This window comes from Nomascus leucogenys, chromosome 13 (genome assembly GCF_006542625.1).
Source record: "Nomascus leucogenys isolate Asia chromosome 13, Asia_NLE_v1, whole genome shotgun sequence".
Classification (NCBI taxonomy): domain Eukaryota; kingdom Metazoa; phylum Chordata; class Mammalia; order Primates; family Hylobatidae; genus Nomascus; species Nomascus leucogenys.
The window spans coordinates 63,685,833-63,708,332 of record NC_044393.1 but is presented as its reverse complement, the minus strand read 5'-3'; the positions used below and the strand labels follow the sequence as shown (position 1 = coordinate 63,708,332).

At 33.6% G+C, this 22,500-nt stretch overlaps 1 protein-coding gene across 2 annotated transcripts in view; it reads right to left on the bottom strand.

Annotated features, from left to right (window-relative positions):
• Positions 1-22,500, bottom strand: part of FOXP2 (forkhead box P2) — a 405,995-nt gene that overhangs the window by 7,425 nt on the left and 376,070 nt on the right. For both annotated transcript variants that reach the window (XM_030826322.1, XM_003261215.4), the window contains 2 exons: positions 22,269-22,338; positions 21,347-21,510 (listed from right to left, as the gene is read on the bottom strand). In XM_030826322.1, coding sequence (XP_030682182.1) covers positions 21,347-21,510; positions 22,269-22,338 — 234 coding nt within the window. The remainder of the gene's footprint in view (positions 1-21,346; positions 21,511-22,268; positions 22,339-22,500) is intronic.

Here is a 22,500-nt window from a genome sequence, read left to right as displayed (position 1 = left end):
AGGCCATTATTGCACACTGTGGCGTAAATCATGAAATTACATTGTAGCCAATACAAATAAAAAGCCAAGAGTTTGTCATTGATAGTTAATGAAACTGAAGTTATTATGCTTATGTTTCATGCTAAATCCAAAGCACTATATTATTTATATAAGGAAAACTATCATAGTTTTAAGTCTCCAAGGTACTATTTTTTATCCTGCATGACAAATTATAAAATAAAACCATAAGCCCCCAAATAACTATGTATTAAAGAATTACTTATAAATAAAAAAATAGGACTCTATGCATATGACTAGTTTGTAGATACTATTTTATGTGATAAATAAACTATTTGGTCCTAATAAAATGTTCCATAGCTGATTTGCAAGTTAGAAATGTGCTGTTGGGAAAACATGCACCACTGGGAGAGGGGGAAAGATCTGCACATAAGCATGTGTGCTTGTGTATGAGTGTATACCCATAGGTGATTTCAGAATAGTAAAAGCCCAAATCCATAAGAGATGTTTACCAGTGTTATTTTAAAGACTAACCCAACTATTCTGACTAAAAAAAAAAAAAGATACCAATTGAACTCAACAACTACTTTGAATAAATGGTTCAATGAACTAGCCAATAGTTTGAGTAAAATAATAGATGAACCAACCAGTATATTACAGTATCATGTAGACATGTGCAGAATTTTAAACATTTATTAAATATAATGTTAATATTCCCAAAGTACCCTCTAAAATATACAAATGAAATCTTCTAATGAGATTACTTGTGAAAGTTCATATTCATTTAATGACTTTTATAAAAAATGACATTTTGATTTAATAATAGTTATAAGTTGAATTTATAATTTTAGATTTTCCTGGTTTAATCTGGGATTCAGAACATTTTAGAGAATGCTAAACCCTAAGTACTGGAAATAATTAGAATAAACTCCTAAGGTTAATATAATAGCACCTTTTTCTAATTAGGTCTCACAAATGACCTGCGAATATTCAAAACTTTCAGGCTTTAATAGCTGAGTATTTCTAAATAGATACTGAGTTACTGTCAAGCCACATACATGGATCTCTAGCAGTGGTCTAGGCGACTGCCTTCAAGACAATAAACATTATTTTGGGCATCCCATAGTTTTAGAATACAGATGTGAGCTCTTGTGCAGGAGTGTGTTTTAATATACTCAGGACACTTGAGAAGACCTCGGAGGTCCCCCTCCTCTGACAGTTTCTGAATTCCCTGCTGCATTTCAACTGGTTCCTCAGCAAAAGCACTGCAATATCATATGCATCTGGTTCATTTGGGTTAACCTTTCTGGGTTGGGTTTTATTTGAGTAAAGAACCTTGTGGAAAAATCTCAAGTTCTTGATAAAGAGGAATAACAAGTAGGATGTATTATTTAGAAACAAGCACATAGAAGCCATGTTTGTAGTTCCAGCTACTTGAGAGGCTGAGGTGGGAGGAATGCTAGCCTGGGCAACATAGCAAGACCCTGTCTCTAAAAAAAGCACATAAAGAAAAATTTTTTAAAAGAATGACTAAAGTGGTATGTTCTATTGTAGTCTCAGAAAATTTTAAAATGCAAGAACTTTTATTTATTTCATTATGCCACTGCCCTATACAAAAATATGTCTGAACTGAGACACAGGGGGTTGAAATAGAATTAAGCCAAAACCCTTCAGCCATTCTCAATAAACTATGATCTGACCTCCACCTATCTACATACAACAGTATTTCTGAATAATAACTTCCATTCCAGACTCAAAACATCATCCCAGAAACATTGTGCTCAGTTCCTACTTCAAGACATTTTTCATGGAGACTCAGGCTGTGTTTCCCGTTTCAACTTTCCGTGTATACACAGAACATCCTTCTACCCTGCTCTGCCTATTCACACACATCCTGTCTACCACTTAAGGATCAACCCACTCTATGTCTACTTCCTAAAGACTTCAACCTGTCCAAATTTCATTGATCTACTCTGAACCTCCAAAGCATTTTTTGGTCATTCTGATGCTGAATCCTGAAACTGCATCTAATGTAACGATATTGTTATTTGACTTCCCATTTTACAGATGAGTAAAGGAGTGACTGTCCAAGTGTCTGCATACAGGCACAGCAAAGACTAACACACACGCTGGCCTCTAGAATGTTTCTTGGAACCTTGTTATTTCTGCTACCCCATATTGCCTTAATCACATGCACTGTCACTTAACTCTTTCTACTGGCAGCTATACCTTATCTTGCCAAGCAAGACTGTGAACTTCACAGCTTAGGAGACATTACACATAGCACACAGTAAATACGTGTTGAGTGAATAAATTACGTGCCATGAAAGCATTAAGAGTTTCATTGTACTAATTCTAAAAGAGAAGATATCTTTCTGAAATTAAGTATCCTTGGGATATTTTCCATTCAGAACTAGTGAAAAAGATAACAGAGCTGGAAAAGCTGTAAATAAAATTTTCCCCAATGGCTACAATGTTAGGCTGCTAATTTCCTAAAATAAAGCAAACTAAAGTCAATAATTATTAATGCTCAATTTTTAAAAGATCTATTTGCCATCAATATAATATCAGAGAAAGAAATAAAAAGTAGCAAGAGAAGTTTCAACATTCCAGAAAATAAAATTGCTTGAAAGTTACAGTACCTATGCCTATAAATTGGTGGAATACTTTTCAATAAAAATAAAATTTCTATTATAATTATCTCTATTTATATTAGGTTTCTCATTTTTGGATCTCAAAGTGCTCCATGTTTTCACTTGTCAAGTTATATGCCAACTCAAAAGAAATGGAACACAATGAAGCCACATGCCTTTTGTGGGTTGCAGGATGAATACAGAATTAATCTCTTCTTGTGACCATTAGCAATTTCTTTCTCTTTTTGCCCCATTACAGGATATGAGAGCCATTAAATTTATTTCCGAAAGAAAAAGTGGATATTTCTGTAGTGTTCATTTTTGCAAATTCTTCAAGGTGCCAGGTGTTACACTACCATAGGATAATTAGGTTTTCTTCTACAAAAATGCTTCTATCCAACATAGAAACATCCCTGACAATTCAAATAAAATAAAAGAATCCCTTTAAAGAAACTCTCCTCTGTGCTCACCAATTCTTCATTATGAATCTTCTTCCCATGTAGAATTATCTACAGGTTTTTAATTATAAGAATATAATTTACCGTGCTACATTTTATGTATTTAGTATTTTGATTAACTTCCAAGTGTGGTATAAAGTAATACTGAACAGTTTAGGCACCTCATTTATAGTCTTTAGTCATGCAGCAGTGATTAAGTGGTTAAGAATATAGTGGGCTTTGAGGATAAAATACTTGGGTTTGAAGCCTGGCTCCTTTACTTCCTAGCTACACAACCTTGGAAAAGCTACTTAACCTCTCTGTATCTCCATTTCTTTACCCATAAAGCAGAGAAAAAAGTGACTACCTTATACACTCATTATAAGGGTTAAATTATTTTGCATATATGTAAAACACTTGAAATAGTGCCTGGATCATAAGTGATCAATAAACACTGAACACAGTCATAATATATAATAACCTTATAACCTTTTTTGGAAGAAAGTATAGTATAAATACAGAAATTAATTTTTAAACATTGTATGAGCTTCGTTAGCTCTAAAAGTATTTCAGTACCTCTCCCTAAAGTGAGATTTTTATTACTGTATCAAAAACGTCATGAAACAAAGATATATGTGCCTCACATATCAGATGCCTGGAATTAGAGTTATTAATGACTAGTCACATTTCCTTAAAAGTATATTTAAGGTAATAAAAGGAAACAAAATAACACAACATATTGCTATAGTTATTTCAAGAAATTATTTACCAACAAATTCTGGGTCACTAAAATACTAAGCTAAAAGGCCAGGTTATGTCTCAGATCACTTTCAGATCAATAGAAGAAAGTAAATTTCAAAGTAGAGGAGCCATCATTGAAATGCTCTGTACATAGTGCTCCTACATTTATTCTCAGTCATCCATCACAGGCCTCATCATTAGCTTGTCATTAAAATCATTAACACACATGCATTGATCCAGGCCTGCATCACATTTGCTATGCATGTTGGGGCTTATGAAGTTCTGATAATATACATATAGCTAGAAAAATCTTAAATAGATTAACTTAATATGACTAAATAATGAAAATTTTAAAAGATGTAGCAATATACATAAGCCCGTTAGAAAGTAAAATTTTCCTCCAGGAATTCCTTTATGCTGTGGATTGAGTCTAGTCCCCTGTATCTATAATGATGTAAAGAGCATCAATCTCACTTTGACAGGAAAAGCCAATAACATATTAACATTATCTCCTATTGCCAATCATTAATTTAACAAAAATTCATTGAGTATCTTCTATATATAAGGCACAGTGAGGTTCTTAATATCTATCAAAGAGCTTGTAGTCTAGTATAAGAAGAATAAATTTACAAGATTGCCAGCCCTAAGTGTCCTAAGAAAAGTAGCAATTAAGTGATACAGGCGTTAACAATTGGAAAACTTACCTGCCTCTAAGAAAAATGCCAATGTTCTAACAGCATTAAAACACATGTATTCTTAATATAATTCATTAAAAACAATAAAGTAAGAGCAAGTTCAGATGGAAATAAGAGAGAAATTCTTGACTATCCTAGTGATAAAATCCCCTTTCTGGATTTGAAGATCTCCTCTAGATGGTTCAGACATTCATTATGCCATTTTTCCCCAACTGTTTTGAAATTTATGCACTACTTTCTTCAACTTTTTTTTTTTGAGATGGAGTCTTGCTCTTGTTGCCCAGGCTGGAGTGCTGTGGTGTGATCTCGGCTTACTGCAACCTCCGCCTTCCCGGGTTCAAGCAATTCTCCTGCCTCAGCCTCCCAGTAAATTTTTAAGATAGCTTAAGGCGGGAGTGTAAGGGGTATAGTCTTTCCAGTGATTCATTTATTTACTGGGCACCTAAAATATGCCAAGTACTTGTATTATTACAGATTAAAGAGTACAAACCTTTGCCACAGGAGGTCACAGATAGAAGGGACTTATGTCTACTTTGGTAGTAGTTTTTCTAAGCCTGATAAAACATCACATTCCTTTAAGGGGGCACTGAAGTAACATCAACTTTGGTTTTAATGCAAATTACCCATTTGGCAAATAATGAATATTTATGCAAACCAGAATCCAGGAATTCATTGCAAATGCTTTAAAAATTGTTCTATCCATGAAATAGAAGACTTCAAATTTAATTGATCCTTTCAGTACACACAACCTTTTCCTTACTACAAAAAAACACCAATTTATGTTTCTTGCTTTAAAAAGGCATAGCCAGCTCCTAATTTAATTTAATTTAATTTACATTTGTGAGATTTAGAAACATATTTGGAAGTTCTTTAGACAACTGGAGGAAAAGAAATATTGAGGAATGGAGAGATATAAAGTTTGTTATTATTCCCTGACAGAGGTACAAAGTCAGTAACTGAAATTGAAGTACTTCTAGGAGGATAAAAGTTACTTCTTGTTAGAAGTGGAAAAAAAAAATCCAGTTAATAGACATTGTATGTAAACCTCTGGGATAGGGGCTGCATGGACAAGGGGTCCTGTTATCATCAAGTTTTCAGTCTAATAGAGGAGGTAAGACATATATACAAGTAACTTTGACACAAGGCAGAATGTGATCGATGCCACAGTAGATAAAGTATTATAAAAGGGGAGATAAATTCTGACAATTCAATCAGTGAATGCTCTATGAAGGAGAGTGGTGTAGCTTCACGTAGGCTTTGTAATAGGTGAAAATTTTTATTATGCAGAGATGAGAGAGAGGACATTCCAAGTAGAAACAGGGAAAATGGAGAATCGTAGACACGTTATGGGAACGCTGAGAGTGCATGGGGGAAGGAGGGCTGGTGATAATGTGTGTGTTTGTGTGTGTGTTAGAATAGCAGAATGAGGTCAGATGATGAGAAGGCCTTTGAGTTGCATTTCATGATGTTTAAATTTAATCTCTGCTCAAAGGCTATTGATGGTTTTTGAGCAGGATAACGAAAAGGTAGAAGAGTTTTATGAAGATGAATTTGCAAAATACAGGCTTAGTGTAGGACACTGCAGGCAGAGTTACCAAATGGGGACTTACTAAAACAATGTAATAAGTTAACGATGGTCAGACTACTAAGGTGGTAGGATTAGAAATGGTGGAAAGAAGTGAAGAATCTATAGGTTGTGGAGTAAAAAGGTTTTGCATTTACTACTTTTAAATTTACAACGTAGGCCGGGCATGGTGGTTCACGCCTATAATCCCAGCACTTGGGGAGGCCGTGGCGGGCAGATCACATGAGGTCAGGAATTCAAGACCAGCCTGGCTAACATGGTGAAACCCCATCTCTGCTAAAAATATAAAAATTAGCCGGGCAGGGTGGCAGGTGCCTATGATCCCAACTATGTAGGAGGTTGAGGCAGGCAGATTGCTTGAGCCTGGGAGGTGGAGGTTGCAGTGAGCTGAGATCACATCACTGAACTCTATAAATTTACAATGTACATGAAATATTTCTTTTTATGCTCTACCAAGGAGATAGAAGAGCCTAAATCTGTCAAAAATACTGAAAGTTAAAAATCAATGAATAGTTAAAATACATCTTAACTTTTCATGATTCTCAAGCAACCTCTATGAATCTTTATATTTGTTATTTTAATTGCTCCGGGAACAATGAAAGTGAATCTCAGAAAGTTTGGATATTAGAAATTGAAGATGAAAAGATTCTGAAAACAAATTTCCCCACAGTCTTCTCTGTGATTAAGATGCTAGTAACAGCAATGGCCACACTAACATTGATGTGTGGTCTCCAGACATTTTATTTATTTTTAATTTTTCATCTGTGTTCTTATAGCATTTTAAGGAAAAAATGTATTTTAAAACTGAATATTGAAGGAAGGGGCATAAAGTGTTGCTAGTTTCTCAAGCAAAAAAAAAAAAAAAAAAAAAGTCATCTATTTCCAGAGAGAAGTAGCAAAAAAGAAAGCATGTAGGGCTTTTTAAAAGTAGGTAACATATACCCTTGAAGGTCTTGCTAAGCATCTCCAAATAACTTTAAGAAATGTCCCTACCATATCAGCAGCTTGGAAATTAATGAGCTGTAAGATATGGCTTTGAAACTCCTGGGCAATCTCATCTTACAGGTATCCCCATCCAGGCAGGCTGCCCGCCCTGAGGCAAAGGAGTCATTGTTCTCTGAACGAAACCCATGCTTTAGTCATCTTTGCTCATCTCCTCATGTCCTTTACATCTATCCTGCCTTTCCTCATCTCTGCTGAATACTAGGTTGAAATATTCAAGATGGCTATTTTTTAGGAAAAAAAACAGTAAAATATGAATAATTTCATAAAGTTCAACCTAAAAATTGACTTCATGTTAAGCCTAACTCAAAATTACATCCTTCATGAAGTCTTTTCCGATTCCCTGTGTGCATGTGCATGCTTACGTCAGCTTCACAATTTGTTTGCAACTCTCTTCATTCCTTCACTTGGTCTCTATTACTACCTATGTACTTATCCGTCTATTAGAGTTTTACCTCTGTAGACACTGATCATCTGCCACAGTTTCTAGCAGAGTATGATGCACACAATAGGTGTTCAGTAAATGTTTATCCAATTTAAATGAATGAAACTCATCTGTGGGTCATTCAACTTCGCAAGCCTCTACTTGAAAACATTGCAAAGTAGCAGTTGATTAGTGTAATCTCACCGTTTTACAGGCACCCTCATTAATGGTATATTCCAAAAACACAGAGGACTAACTACACTGATATACCGATAAACAAATTTGTTGCCTAAAGATATGTGTCGCTTTTGTTGTGAAATTTACAAGTACCTAAGGCACTAATGAAAGGCAGAAGTAATGTTAATGCTTGCCTATACCCTAAAGTAAACAGTCAAATTATAAAGGGAAAGTTTATCCTTTTTGATTGTGGTCACACGGTATATTCCCTAGAGGAATGTAAATTTTATTCATTTTCTCCTTACTTAGGACTAAGTCAAAGGTTCTATAAACAGTTTCTGTTTTTCTTTAGAATAAAAAAGTACTATGAATAAAGTTCTCTTAAACTGAGATGTTCAAAATTTAAGTCAATAGATGTTAAACAGTAGAATCGTATATTTTCTCTTCTTTGCTTATTTAGATATTACCAAATGTTAATGACTAGAATATTTATATACTGTCATCACTTATGAGAGACTCACTGGCACAATGTAAATTCAATCAGGTCTTCTTAGAAATGTAGTGTTTATTAATTCCATGAAGTTAACAATAAAGATTTTAAGTCTTAAGTTTTGTTTTTTTTTTTTTTTTTTTTTTTTTTTGAGACGGATTCTTGCTCTGTCACCCAGGCTGGAGTGCAGTGGCATGATCTTGGCTTACTGCAACCTCCGCCTCCAGGGTTCAAGCGATTCTCCTGCCTCAGCCTCCTGAGTAGTTAGGACTACAGGCACACGCCACCACACCTGGCTAATTTTTTGTATTTTTAGTAGAGATGGGATTTCACCATGTCGGCCAGGATGGTCTCAATCTCCTGACCTCATTTATGACAAATGTCAACAAAGGCTGTTAATAAAAACTTAAAATTTATGACTCATACCTACAATATGGGCAATTTCCAGCAATGTGATGTTAATTTTATCAAACATCTATAAAGCAAGACTAAATTTTAGACTAGATTAAAATTGTTTTTATGTGGTTTACTAATTGCAGGCAGTTCCCTTATACCTTTTCTTCTTATAATTATAGTTATTTGAGAAAATATCCAATACATTCAAATAGCATACCTTTTAAAAGTAATAACCAACTTTTTACAAAAAAATACATCTTTTAAAAAACCCTATGGATAAGATTAGCCTTGGCACCTGTCCTAGCACACCTGAAGGTTATAACATACTTCTATAGTAATCATGGATCATTACTCTAAAAAATGTTATTCCCCAGAGAACACTCAAAAAGCTATCCTCAGAAACAGTGTTAGGACTCTGATGCTTCAATTTTGTTATGGAAACTGGTTTTATTTCATCCAATATAGCAATCTTTATCCTGTCAAATGAACTTACACATATAGTACTTTGAGAAACATATTAAATATACTGAAATATCTGTAGGCCTTGAACTAAGCATCTGTTACCCATTCAGTATAGACTTGTTCAAATCCTTGATTTTAAAGTGTCTTGATCCTTACTTCTACTTAATTTAATTTGGATACTTTTAACTTAGGTGGAATACATTAATTAGCTCCAGTAGAAAATGTTTTAGGCCGGGTGCAGTGGCTCACGCCTGTAATCCCAGCACTTTGGGACGCCGAGGCGGGTGGATCACATTATAAGGTGGTGGATACATTAATAAAAACTCCAAGGTCAGGAGTTCGAGACCAGACTGGCCAACAAGAAGAAACCCTGTCTCTACTAAAACTACAAAAAAAAAAAAAAAAAAAAAAAAAAATAGCTGGGCCTGGTGGTGTATGCCTGTAGTCCCAGCTACTCAGGAGGCTGAGGCAAGAGAATCGCCTGAACCGGGGAGGCGTAGCTTGCAATGAGCCAAGACTGCGCCACCGCACTCCAGCCTTGGCTACAGAGTGGGACTCTGTCTCAAAAAATAATAATAATAATAATAATAATAATAATAAAACAAAATAAAGAAAATGTTTATAATCCTACGAATTCTTCTTTGCCTCTTATATACTGTTATGTCCTAACTGTTAATTAATGACATTTAAAAATATCAAAATAGACTGAGTATTGCTATAGTCATATGTTCTCCATTGATATGCATAGATTTTGACTACTTCTCAAAATAGCATCAAAACCTTCTAGATTAAAAAAATGCTGTAAAAAGATGAGATTTTCTTTTAACCATCTACAATCTTCAGTACTTGGCACAAGATTATTGAATTAATGACAACTCTTTGTATCTAAGCATTCAAAAATAAATACATGATTAGCACTTTATCAATTTCATATGTGATTGAATAAATTTTCATTTAAATTAGCTCCAATTTGCCAATGGCAAAACCCTCATTCTTACTCTATAACATTGCTGTTTTCAAGATGTAAAATGAATTCAAAATATAAGCACAGGATTATTTAAATGTCTTTTCCTGGGCTTAACTTTTGTTTTCGTTTGTTACTTTTGAGTAGCTAACCAGTATTGACTGATACGTTGGAAAATATAACCTTGTCAAACAGAACATACAAAAAAAGTAATTTTTTTTTCAAAGACACAGTTTCACAGGAAAACTGGTAAAATAACTGATGCCCATTTAGGAAGCTTATATAAAAATGGAAATTATGGAAATTCAATTTTACTCTTTTTTCTAGTATATATAAAGGAAATTATATAATTATTTTTGGAATTTGGTGTTAGATTCATGAAAACGACAAGTTTAGTTATCTCCATTTGTGTGAAGTCAGGTTGAAATGATACACACAATTCATTTCTTAAAGCTATGTAACTTTTAGAGTAATATTTTGTTTTTCTACTTGGGAAATGTTTTAGTTTAATTAACATATCACAGAAAAAAGCTAATAATATAAGTGACATTAAACTTTTAAGTAGAAAAGTTCACTTTTAACAGAAATCATATTAACAGTTTTAAAAATGAGAGCTGATCTAAGGATAACATAAATGTGAGTAAAGTTAATTATACAGTCATAAATAAATTATTTCATTCTACTTAAGATTTTATTCTTTGGAAAGGATAAACCAGGTTTTCTCCACAAAAATTTAGATTTTTACATTCTAAATTTAAGTAGATTTTAGAAAAGTATTTAGCTCTCGTATTTATAGGACTGAATAAGAAAGATGTCCAATTAAAACTACTAGAAATGAAAAAAGATGTTCTTAACTTTTATCAGCTAAGAAATTATACAACAGAGTTATTACTTATGTAGTTCCTTATTCCCATTTCTTATCTTTCAAGATTTTCTCTTTGGTAAATTAAAATAACGTTTGACATAAAAATTCTAGTGTTAAATGAATTGATCTTTGTTTTTATTTCAATGAGTTTGCATGTAGTAGCTGCCAGTAGGACAGTACTCAGACTATCATTTCAGTTCTACAGAAATAATCCTCCTCCTTATCCCTTGATGAAAACGAAAATATTCCTTCTTACAGAAATGTGCAATTATGAAAAGGGGATTCAAAAATTGGAGTGAACAAATGATTCTGCATTCCATATTAACTGTATAGTTTCCTTTATCCAGGATATAAGTAGAAAATGCCCTACTAAATTTCCCACACCTCTTCTCCCTGGCTAATGATAAATATCAAAATAAATTTTAATTTTCATCATAAGCCAGGATAAAAATGTTATCATCCCTTAGTCTATTTTCTAAAAACTGCAGCCACTTAGCATTGATGGCAAAGGAATATTATTTTCAGATAATTGTGATGAAATTTTCTCTTCTAAGATATATTTCCATTCCCAATGATGCCAGTTTATAATTACATCTTACAACTCAAGAGATCTGATTCCATGGTGGAGTTATAAAGTTCCATTTAAAGTCAGTATCAGTCTGGCCAGGTGCGGTGGCTCATGCCTGTAATCCCAGCACTTTGGGAGGTCAAAGCGGGTGGATCACCTGAGGTCAGCAGTTCGAGACCAGCCTGGCCAACATGGTGAAACCCCGTCTCTACTAAAAATATAAAAAAATTAGTTAGGTGTAGTGGCAGGCACCTGTAATCCCAGCTACTCAGGAGGCTGAGACAGGAGAATTGCTTGAACCTGCGAGGCAGAGGTTGCATTGAGTTGAGATCGTGCCAATGCACTCCAGCCTGGGCAACAAGAGCAAAACTCCATCTCAAAAAAAAAAAAAAAAAAGTATCAGTCCAAAGAAACAACAAAAAGGTGGGTCAAAGTCAGTGAAACATAATTTTATAAACTGCATGCATATATATGTATATCAACATTTGTCTAGAATTTCCTGCTCTTACCTTCAACATTATATTGAAATGTATTTAAATTTATGCAATATTGTTTAAAGGAACTAGATTTTACATGATTTAGGCTCACTCCCAAATGATTTCAGATAGTTTTGCTGTAGAGTCAATTTTTAAAAAACACAATGAAATTCTTCAGGATTTATCATTCTATTCGACTTTATAAAAGTGATAGTTGTGACCAAAACAGCTGTAATAAAATGAAAATATAGATGTAATTACTTTCATCATTGATAAGTACAAATATATTGTGCCCAATCTCAGAAACAAATTAGTTGGCCACTGAGATACAATTGGTACCATTCCAATTTGTGTCTCATAAATGAAGACTATCAACAAACATTCAGCTGTGGATCTAAGGACCCTTATAGTTCTAATCTGTTGGCCAGACAAATAAAGTCTAAATCACATCTTGACACTTTGCCGTTAAGTCAGTCTTGCTGCTGCTCCAATTCTCCTTTGAATCATTAATCCAAAAATTGTATTATTGCCTTATTTGTTGGACCAAGTTTCAGTCAAAAGTCAGATAGGTAATATGAGTATATGGGGTGTATGTTCCAGTTTATCTGTAATTACATTTGTTAACTTGCATTCTGGCTCCTTGAAGATCTTGACCTCAAAGTCCTGTAGTTGAGCCCTACTGCTGTGGCCGCTCTTTTGGATGTGGCTTACCCATTTTTCTCACCTGTTATCTATTTCCTATTACCAAACTGCCCTACTGGAGTTGTTACCCATCCACTGCCGGCTCCTGGTGAAGCTGTCTCTTGGAAAACCTTTACAGAGGCTACTTTCCACCTGGACTACATATTGCTCATGTCACTAGGTCTGCCTAATTTCTGAGACTGACTGCTTTGCTGAAACTATTCCTTTGCTCAAATTAAACCACAGAACTGACTCACACTCTGGCTTTCTCCTGAGTTGAGTTTTGCTTAGTTATATACTCTATTAGTTCTAAACATCAGATGGAATAAGGAGTAAAAGTAATATGTACTTTTTTTTTTTTTGAGATGGAGTCTTGCTCTGTCACCTTGGCTGGAGTGCAGTGGCGTGATCTCAGTGGCTCACTGCAACTTCTGCCTCCTGGGTTCAAGCGATTCTCCTGCCTCAGCCTCCCGAGTAGCTGGGATTACAGGCCCCCACCACCATGCCCAGCTAATTTTTGTATTTTTAGTAGAGACGGGGTTTTGCCATGTTGGCCAGGCTGGTCTCGAACTCCTGACTACAGGTGATCTGCCACCTCGGCCTCCCAAAGTGCTGGGATTACAGGCATGAGCCATTGCACCCAGTCAACAATATGTACTTTTTATTCTAAATCTAGCGCACCATGTTCTTTCTTTGACTTGCTAATTAACAAAAGGAACCACAGATCTAATGTTGCAAATATACATTTTTTTATAGTAAGATAACATTGTGTGATCAATGATGACTTGTCCTCCTACCTTTTAAGTGTCTTGCTGATTTTACTCCATTTTGTCTTCAAAACGAAGATAATGTTGAACAAACTAAACAATGTTAGTTTTCAGTAGTTATGTGAAATGATTTGATCATCTGTTGCTTATATAAATTATTTAATGCTATTCTAATGATAGAAACTGCCTATGGAATGTAGTAACCCTGTGTTTCTTGGTGTTGAAATATTCAAGTATAACATGTTACTTCTGTGAGTGGTAAATTTTAAATTCTGCCAGAGCAGTCAAAATGCACATAATTTTAACATACATTAAGACATAATTTCTTATCATGTAAATTACCTTCACATAAAGGAATATTCTGAAATAACAGTTGACTTTACGTAAGTCTCTTTATTTATTAAATGCCTCTGGTTACCAACATACATCCACTTCCCAAGTCCTATGTTGAAAGCTGAAATTAAAATACCATAGCAGTACATAAGATCTTCATTTTTTTTCCCCTGGTACTGAAAGTAGGAAAAAGTTAACACTGAAGCATTATTCCTTCTTTAACAATTCAGTAATCATTTTCTGACCGTTAGAGAAAGGAAATTTTTAAGGCTCAACTAGTGTTAGTGCAAATGAAGTTGTATCTTCTAACAAAGTACCTTCTTTAGATATAAAACAGAAGCAGTAAGCTACAATACTGTCAGCTAAAAGTTTTCTGACACACTTTGCCTAAATTGTGGGAATTCACACCACGGATGTCAGATATCATCTGTATAGTTCTATAAAAATCCTTCAAAACCCTATAGGAACCCACAAATTTCCACAATTGGCACGGTGGGGATATAACACTTTTTAGCTAAAGGCACTGTATCTCTGGGAGGATCTTTTTATTAAGAGGAACTGGAATGAGTTGTAAGTGCCACATATGGGGACTGGAATAATGTAAAAAAGAACAGCAGCTACTGATCCACACTTGTAGCACTTAAAAAAAAAGATGAGATGATAAAGAGCTGGCATAATCATAAGTTCTGTACAATCACTTTGGAAAGAGATCTCAAAGCTAACTAGCAAAGTTAATCAAAAAGTTTAGAGATTAAATAAAAATGGAATTAAATCAGAAGAAAAATTATAAGAGGACCAGAAATGTTAGAAAAAAAATAAAGTTGACTGAAAAATTGTTAATTAAAAAATCTATGAAAACATATGTGAGGCAAAAAAAAAAGCTTTCATGTTTAGAGTTTCGCAATGCAACATAATGATCCAAAACATCAGCAAAAATAGTACAGGCTTAACAGGAATGAAAACAATGAGAAAGAGCATTCCATTTGCTCAAGTTGTCAGTCACTTCCAACTGCTTTCCTCTGAAATACAGAGCCACTCCAATTTCAAATGCTTTTGTCCACAGAGAGATCTAAGATCTGTAGGGATTTTATATAAAATATCAGCAACCAAAGATGTAGGATCTGCAAATTCTACATGTGCCTACAAATAGCAATTTAAATTTTAAGGCAGCCAAAGAGAATAGAAGGAAGAAATGTAATATTATATACTTATATTTTCATTATGTTTTATGACAATTCAAAGTTTAGATTTTCAATACTGTTTAATCCAGTGGGGGTCTAGGAGCCCCTTTTAGCTATCTATGGGGCAAAATATTATCAACAAGAGAGGCCAAAGTATAATATTGAAATGATTTAACAACTGAGGCTATGAAGAAGAAGAGGATGTTGTAAAGATGAACCGGGTATGTGATGTATACAAAGTTCTGGAGCATGTTGAATAGGTATTTGACATGCAAATTAAAAACAATCTTATGATCTCTATTGCAATTCTGAAATAATACTACATTACTCCTTTTATATGACACCTCAGCCTTTTATTTTCTTCTCCTAAGGGTTTGCCTTCTAAGGACACAATAAATTAATTTTCTTATCTTATATCCAATATATTAACATTCTATATAAAAGATTTTTAACTCTCAAGCTTCAAATATTTGCTTTACCAACAGGAGAAAATAATATAGAATATACAAAAATGAATATAGAATATTTAGCAAGCAAAACTTTGAAACGACATAGAGGCTAAGAGGAGTCAGGAATGACATATAAGAAAGGATCTGAAAACTCAACAGTAGGAGACTCTAATAATCAGAAAGGGGAATGACATGACAATGGGAGGCTTTGTGAGTAAAGCCCTCAATACAAAACCAGCTAGGGAAGAACATTTATTTTGATCTCTAGACACAACATTTGAAAATATAAAAATGGGAATCTCATTTAACATTTTATATGAGGAAAAACAGCAAATCTGAACCAACTTATTGAGAATGAGGAGAAACAATTACTTAAAACAAAAAGAAACAACTGAGTAGAACTAAACATGGTAGGTTGGGAAGTAGACAAGAAATGGATTGATTGTATCAGTATGCGTTCATCTTCCAGGTCTAGTCTACATGTTTTCTTCTCTTGTCACTCACTTAAGTCCAATACATGAGAGAAGACAGTAAGTTCAAATTATTTCAGCTTAAAGATAGCATCAATCCTAACCTTTTAAACATTTTTAGAGGTAAATGTCTATAAAAAATAGGAAGCTAGTCATTTTTAATTCATATTCTATATAACTCTGAAAAAGGGAATATTGCATTCAGGTGCATAAGGGAACAATATTATAAATTGTAATGATACTCAGCTCAGACACTTAAAGTATCATTTTCCCTTATTCATACCATGGATGTTTCTAGGACTCCTTGAACAGCAATAGAAAATAGAAATGTTTTAAAAGTCAAGTACTTTGAATCAACAAGTAGTTGAGTCAAAACATCAAAGAAGTTTCAAAAAATTATTATGTAGAATCTATACAATTTCACCTGGCTTTAACCTTTCCTACTTTTTGCTGAAATCCCCTTAAACATTCATCTGATTTATATTGCATAAAGTTTGATAATTGCTTTCAATCTGCTTTCAACAATGTAAATAAAATTTAACAAGGTCTGAGATGATAATTATGAATGAGGTGAAGGGGCCTCATTCTACTCAAAGTGGGAAGCCACTTTTTACTCACATAAATTGGAATGGTTATAAAATACATATTAATTAAATAATTAAAACTAAAAATAAAACTTAAAAAGTATAGTCTACCAATATTTAAAAAATTTTATTAGCTCCCAGATAAAAATGAACATTATATTTACTCATCTGTTCTTCCTAAAATCTCTTTTGTTCTCCCTTCTTCAAGATTCTGGGAGAACCCTGGATTTTATACTCCTGTAAGTATAACTTTGTGAAGTCAAACCATTTCTAATTAACTGTAATCTCCAATTTGATTTTTCATAATCAGTATCATTCTTTTACTGAATGCTTACTTGACATAGTAGAATGTGCTGGGGGTTTCTTATACTATAATTTGTCTAAAACATAATCTCTGTCTTTAAGGGACTTGTCATTAAGGTAGGGATATCTGAAAAATGAACACAGATGTATGCATAAACACAGGTGGATGTGTATGTGCACACACACTCACACATGTACACAAAGTATTAGTCCAAAATAGTGGTATAAGAAGCAAGTTCTTTAGAATTGTGGAGCAGAGTGCATGGTCCTGATAGTAAAATTCCTTTGGAAAACCTCTTGGAAAAAAATAGGACTAGTCCTGTAAGGAAAGGTAGAATTTAAGTAAGAGAGTAGAGTGGAACCAGAAAAGGGAAAGGGCAGAAATTCAAATAGTGTGAGCGAAATAAATGCATTAATTTGGAAGAGGCCTTTATTCAGGACACTGAATAAAGTGAAAACTGGAGTGGAAGAAAAGGGTTAAAATATGGAGTATGGAATATAAATGACAATTTGGCATCTCTTGTTCTCCACAATTTATAAGAAGCACCAGACCATATCTATTTCACTCTTCTAATGCTTCAAAAAACATCTTCTCTACCAATCTCAGGTATATATTCATATCCTACCATGGAGAATTTTACTACAATGGAGTTGAATTAAAAGACTAATCAAAAAAATCATCAGTGTTTTCTCCTGAATCTAACGATATTTAGGTTCTTAGATTCCCCAAGTAAAATGATGAATTCTTCATCTTCCCTTTTGAACCTGCTTCTTGTGTCCTGTATTTCTCTTTGCAGACTTTTAAAGTGGCTATGAATTTTCCCAATTTTCCTCTTTGTCCCTAGCATTCAATTGGTTGTCTTGTTCTGGTATTTCTTTTCACAGCACTTCTTATATGGATTCTTTGCTCCCCACTCCTAGTCTTGTACTTATGTTAGATATTACATACTGCAAGAATTAATTTTCTGCTTCCAGTCTCTCCCAATTTCAGAATATCCTCCTATACATGAGTTTCATTAAGTCATGGTTCATTCAGTACACTTTTAGATTACTGTTCCTAATGCATAGCTATGATTGTGTCAAAGTCAAGCTGATAACAGTAACAAGCTGTATATTGACGGAAACAAACACCATAGCTTGATACTTAAGTCACTCAGCAGTCTGGTCCCACTTCTTATATTCTAAATTCTATATTCCCTTATATATTCTAAATTCCTGTCAAAACTAATACTCAATGTTTTCAAGACACATATGATATGTCCCTGATTCTGGGTTGGTGTTGTTCTATTTGAGTTTTTCATTGCCTAAAACTTCAGATAACATATAGGTAATGTGCTACCTATAACAAATCCTTGTGTCATATTGTTTCACTTTTTATTTTATTTTTAGAGACAGATAGAGTCTCACTCTGTGGCGCAGGCTGGAGTTCCATGGCATGATCATAGCTAACTGTAACCTCGAAATCCCTAGGCTCAAGCTATCCTCCTGCCTGAGCCTCCTGAGTAGCTAGGACTATATACAGGCACACACCACACCCAACTAATTTTTAAAATTATTTTTGTAGATACAGGGTCTCACTATGTTGTCCAGGCTGGTCTTGAACTCCTGGCCTCAAGCAATTCTCCCACCCTCCCCTCCGAAAATGCTGGGATTACTGGCATAAGCCACCATGCCTGGCCTCATGTTGTTTCAGTTTTATGGATCTGCTTACTTTATGAATTATAAGAGGAGAAAGAAGGAGAAGAAAATGGATTGTCAATGACTAACCACAAACTTACAGAGTGCCTTGAAACAAGTATTAAAATGCAAAATACAAAAATATTTTCATATTGTTTATAGACTCATTTTTAGTAACAGCGAGGTATTACAAGAAGTAATATAAATCAGTACCTATTTACACAGCACTATGAGAGACACAAGGAGCAATTATTATGTTCCAGGCACTCATTTCATTTGCAAGAATCTTATGAAACAAGAAGCATTATATTATTACTTACCTCATTTTCAGCTGAGAAAGCTGAGGAAAGAAATGTTAAGTAACATGCTCAATCCCACTTGGCCATTAACTATTGAATCTGGAATTGGAACCCTGACAATCCAGCATTACAACCTATGTTCTGATACCACTAGGCCCTACTTCCTCTTGTTTACAATTGCATCAGCATAACTACCCCCCTCTAAAACAAGTAACATGACTTCAATTTAGGATATATAAGTATGCTATGTAAATGTCTTATAAAAATTATTTCACTTCTGTTTAATTTCCAAAGTATTTTGAAATGCATTCAATTATATACAACCAAATTTTGATTGGGAGAATTATATCAACATTTCTTCCTTTGCCTAATAAAATACATAACATGGTTTAAGTACAAGCATCTTAAAACTTTATAAAGGTGAAGATAGAGGATACTGAAATATTCCATAAATATTTGACATCTATTATGCAAAAACCTAATGACAGCAGCAAAAACAGATTTAAGAATGAATATTGACTTAATATTCTGCAAGATAATTAAAATTTTGATTATAATTGATATAATTTAGAAAAAGGGACAATTTACACTCCTTTTAATTTTTATTTTTTCTGAAATCTATTTTCGACAAGCTTTCCTTTTATCTATGGAAAAGAAACCATAAGTATTTTTCACATGCACTAATTCATATAAGCATAAAATGTGTTATATATTAACTATGAACATTTTAACTTTATAAACCCATAGCAGCAATACACTGGACATTATATGTATAATTTTTAGATGTTATCTAATACATACTAATATTTCTCTGAAATATTTCATAAACTTTAATAATAAAATGAAAAATCTGAAGTAGCAATTGCCAAATGAAAATCAATACCCATCTAACAATGCTACAATTTAGCCCAATTATTATTTCAGGTTCTAAAATACAATGTTTAATAAACTATTTCATTAATCATTAATTTTTTATTTTAATATTTTTAGCACCAGACAATTACATTTAAAAACTAAGTGTTTACATGTCCTCTATAGGTAGTTTATAACAACCACTATATACTGCATATGAGCACAGGAAGTTGCACCAACAGCTTAAACACTTTTATTAGGAACATCTTTTATTTCTCTGAAATAGGTCTTTTTTTAAAGCAGAAAACAGGATCTAACTCTTGTTTGCTCTTTAAAGTTTTATTGCTTTAGCATTTTATACAGGGAGTGAGCATTAGCATACTCAGGAGAACTGCTGAAAGTAAAAGGCTGCAAGCTACCCACTGCATGGCTGATAGGATAAAGCGGGGATATAAAAACTTTTGTCTGATTTCTCACTTTCCTTGTTTTAGAGTACTGCTACTCTCAAGAGCATATATTCATGTTCTTTCTACTTCGAGTTTTATTACTTCTTTTGTATTATTTAATACAGCTAAAGACACTTCCAAAAGACAAATTTTTCCATTTTGAAGAAGTAATGGTTTGGAACCTGATGAAACACATTAATGTTCACAGTGTGTTTTTTCGCAAAGGTGAAAGAGTAAAAGTGCTATAAAGCAATTAGGCATATGATCTTAAAGACATTAATATGTCAAACAGAATAAAATGCTTAAAAAGACAACAAAAATAATACCCTGTGAAAGGTCAAGTGAAAATGGGTACATATAAAGAGTATATTTCTCTTTCAGACCTTTTACTAGATACTGAATGGAAAAATAAAGGAAGACAATATAAAAATAAGAGAAAGGACTAATCTTACCTCAATAACTTGTAATTAGAAGTATGTGACGTTTAATTCTAGGAAGTATAGACATGAGTTACAACTCATCCTGGCAGCTAAATGGTGTACACACTTCATTATTCAGATTCAAATTTTTTCCTCTGAACGCTCAGTTCTACTACGGTCAATACATTTTAGTAAACAAGACACTAATATGCTTGACACTATTGAAAAAAGCCAGGCATTTTTTAAAGTGTCATACACATTTCTGAAATCCACAATACATCAATTTTTAATACTTCTACTCTCTCAGCTCCATTAAAAAGATGGTAGGGGAAAGATTTTAGAGTAATTAATGATATAGTTAGCTGCTAAATATTAATAGGAATCGTAGTCTTGCATAAAATATAACATATAAACCTTGCCAATACAGACGCACCAGTAATTAAAGTTGAATATATAATTACACTGATTTATAAGACAGGCAAAAAGTTACACTTTACTAGCTTCTATGTAAACTGTGGGTAACAGTTAAACTTTGCATTTTACAGTTTATAAAAACGGGCAATATCTTGACTACAGTCCATAAATGGTTTAGAGACCTGTAATAGTAGTAAAAATTATAACAACTTATTCCATCATGAATATTCTTATTGCACCATACAAACCAACCTGTGATAATGACCCAGAAGATGTAGATTCATCTTAGACACTGCTTTATGCCCAAGAGAACGTTAGTAGTACTAAGAATCTGTAGAGGACTGCTGGAACAATAATGATACGGCATTTGAGATAATCTAAAAAATGTATTAAAACTGATTTTGATAAACTTTGTCATATTATGAACGTGGTATAATTTAACTCCACTTAAATTTATATATTTAAGTTATACAACAGTAAAAACTTCAGAAAAATACTAAATTTAAGAAGCATATTAATATAGATTCTTCCCTTTAGAGAGTCTGTTAACCACACTTACATGTGCGGCTGAGGCGAGCAGCCTGGACTACTGTTTCCATTGCTGTCAATGTGATCCAGAGAACCATTGAGGTCTTCGTGGACGGCCTGCAGTAGGCCACTGGATGCATTATTGATCAGTCCAGGATTACTTAGCAAAGGTAAACTGCTCTCTGCCAAGGCAGCCTAGTGAAATGAAGAGTGTGTAAAACAACTTTCAAAATGGCATTTAAAATAATTTTTAAAACATGTATCTCCTTTTAATGGGTTCCAATAAGGAAATAGATATTTTAGAAGGATTAAAAGAAAATGTATTGAAAAAAAATTCCTAACTGGCTACTTGTGGCAGAGATGCAAGGAAATCAAGTGTGATGTGAAAATATAAACAATAGTCCTTGCAGCAAACTTTCTCACTCATGTTTCAACCTTTGGCGTAATGAAATGTTGAATTCACGCATGTAATGAAATACTCCAGTTTAATATAAGCAGTTGCTCTGCTTTTTAAAAATGACCAGAACTTAACTCAAAATAAAGAAGTCCTGACATTTGCCTCCTCTGCATAAAAATTATATATTATAATTAAACTTTAAAGTTTTTGCCACAAGCACCATGTTCCCCAACACTATGATGTGAAATCATTTATGACAGCCTGGATAAATATTAATGCATAGCCACATGCATTTGCAAAAGCTTCTATCAATCTAGCATTTGCAGAAAAACCGAATGTTCCAGATTTTGCCACAGGGTGTCCTTCTTGCTTCTTCACATCAAAAGTAGCTTGAATTAGAACCAGTGCTGTCTATAGTACTAGGTACTACAACTTGGATGATAAACCAACTATTAAGAACAATCACAATCTCACCTAAATACAAAGACATGCCAAAAAAAAAAAAAAAAAAAAGCCCTAAACATTCAAATACAACAAAACTGGGAAAGTACATTACCTGCAAACTGGCATTAAGAGCTGCTCCATAGCCTAAACTGGTAGGTATATTTTTTACTAAGGTTGGACTTCTGAAAAAAAAAAAAAATAAAGATCATTTATATGTCAAAATATAAAACATGTGGATATCAATAGTCTCAGCTATAAAGGTATGTACTGGCTTGTCTCACACTAATAGTCCATACTGGATGTATATAAGGCCACAAAAATAAGGTAACAGAGTTCAAATATAT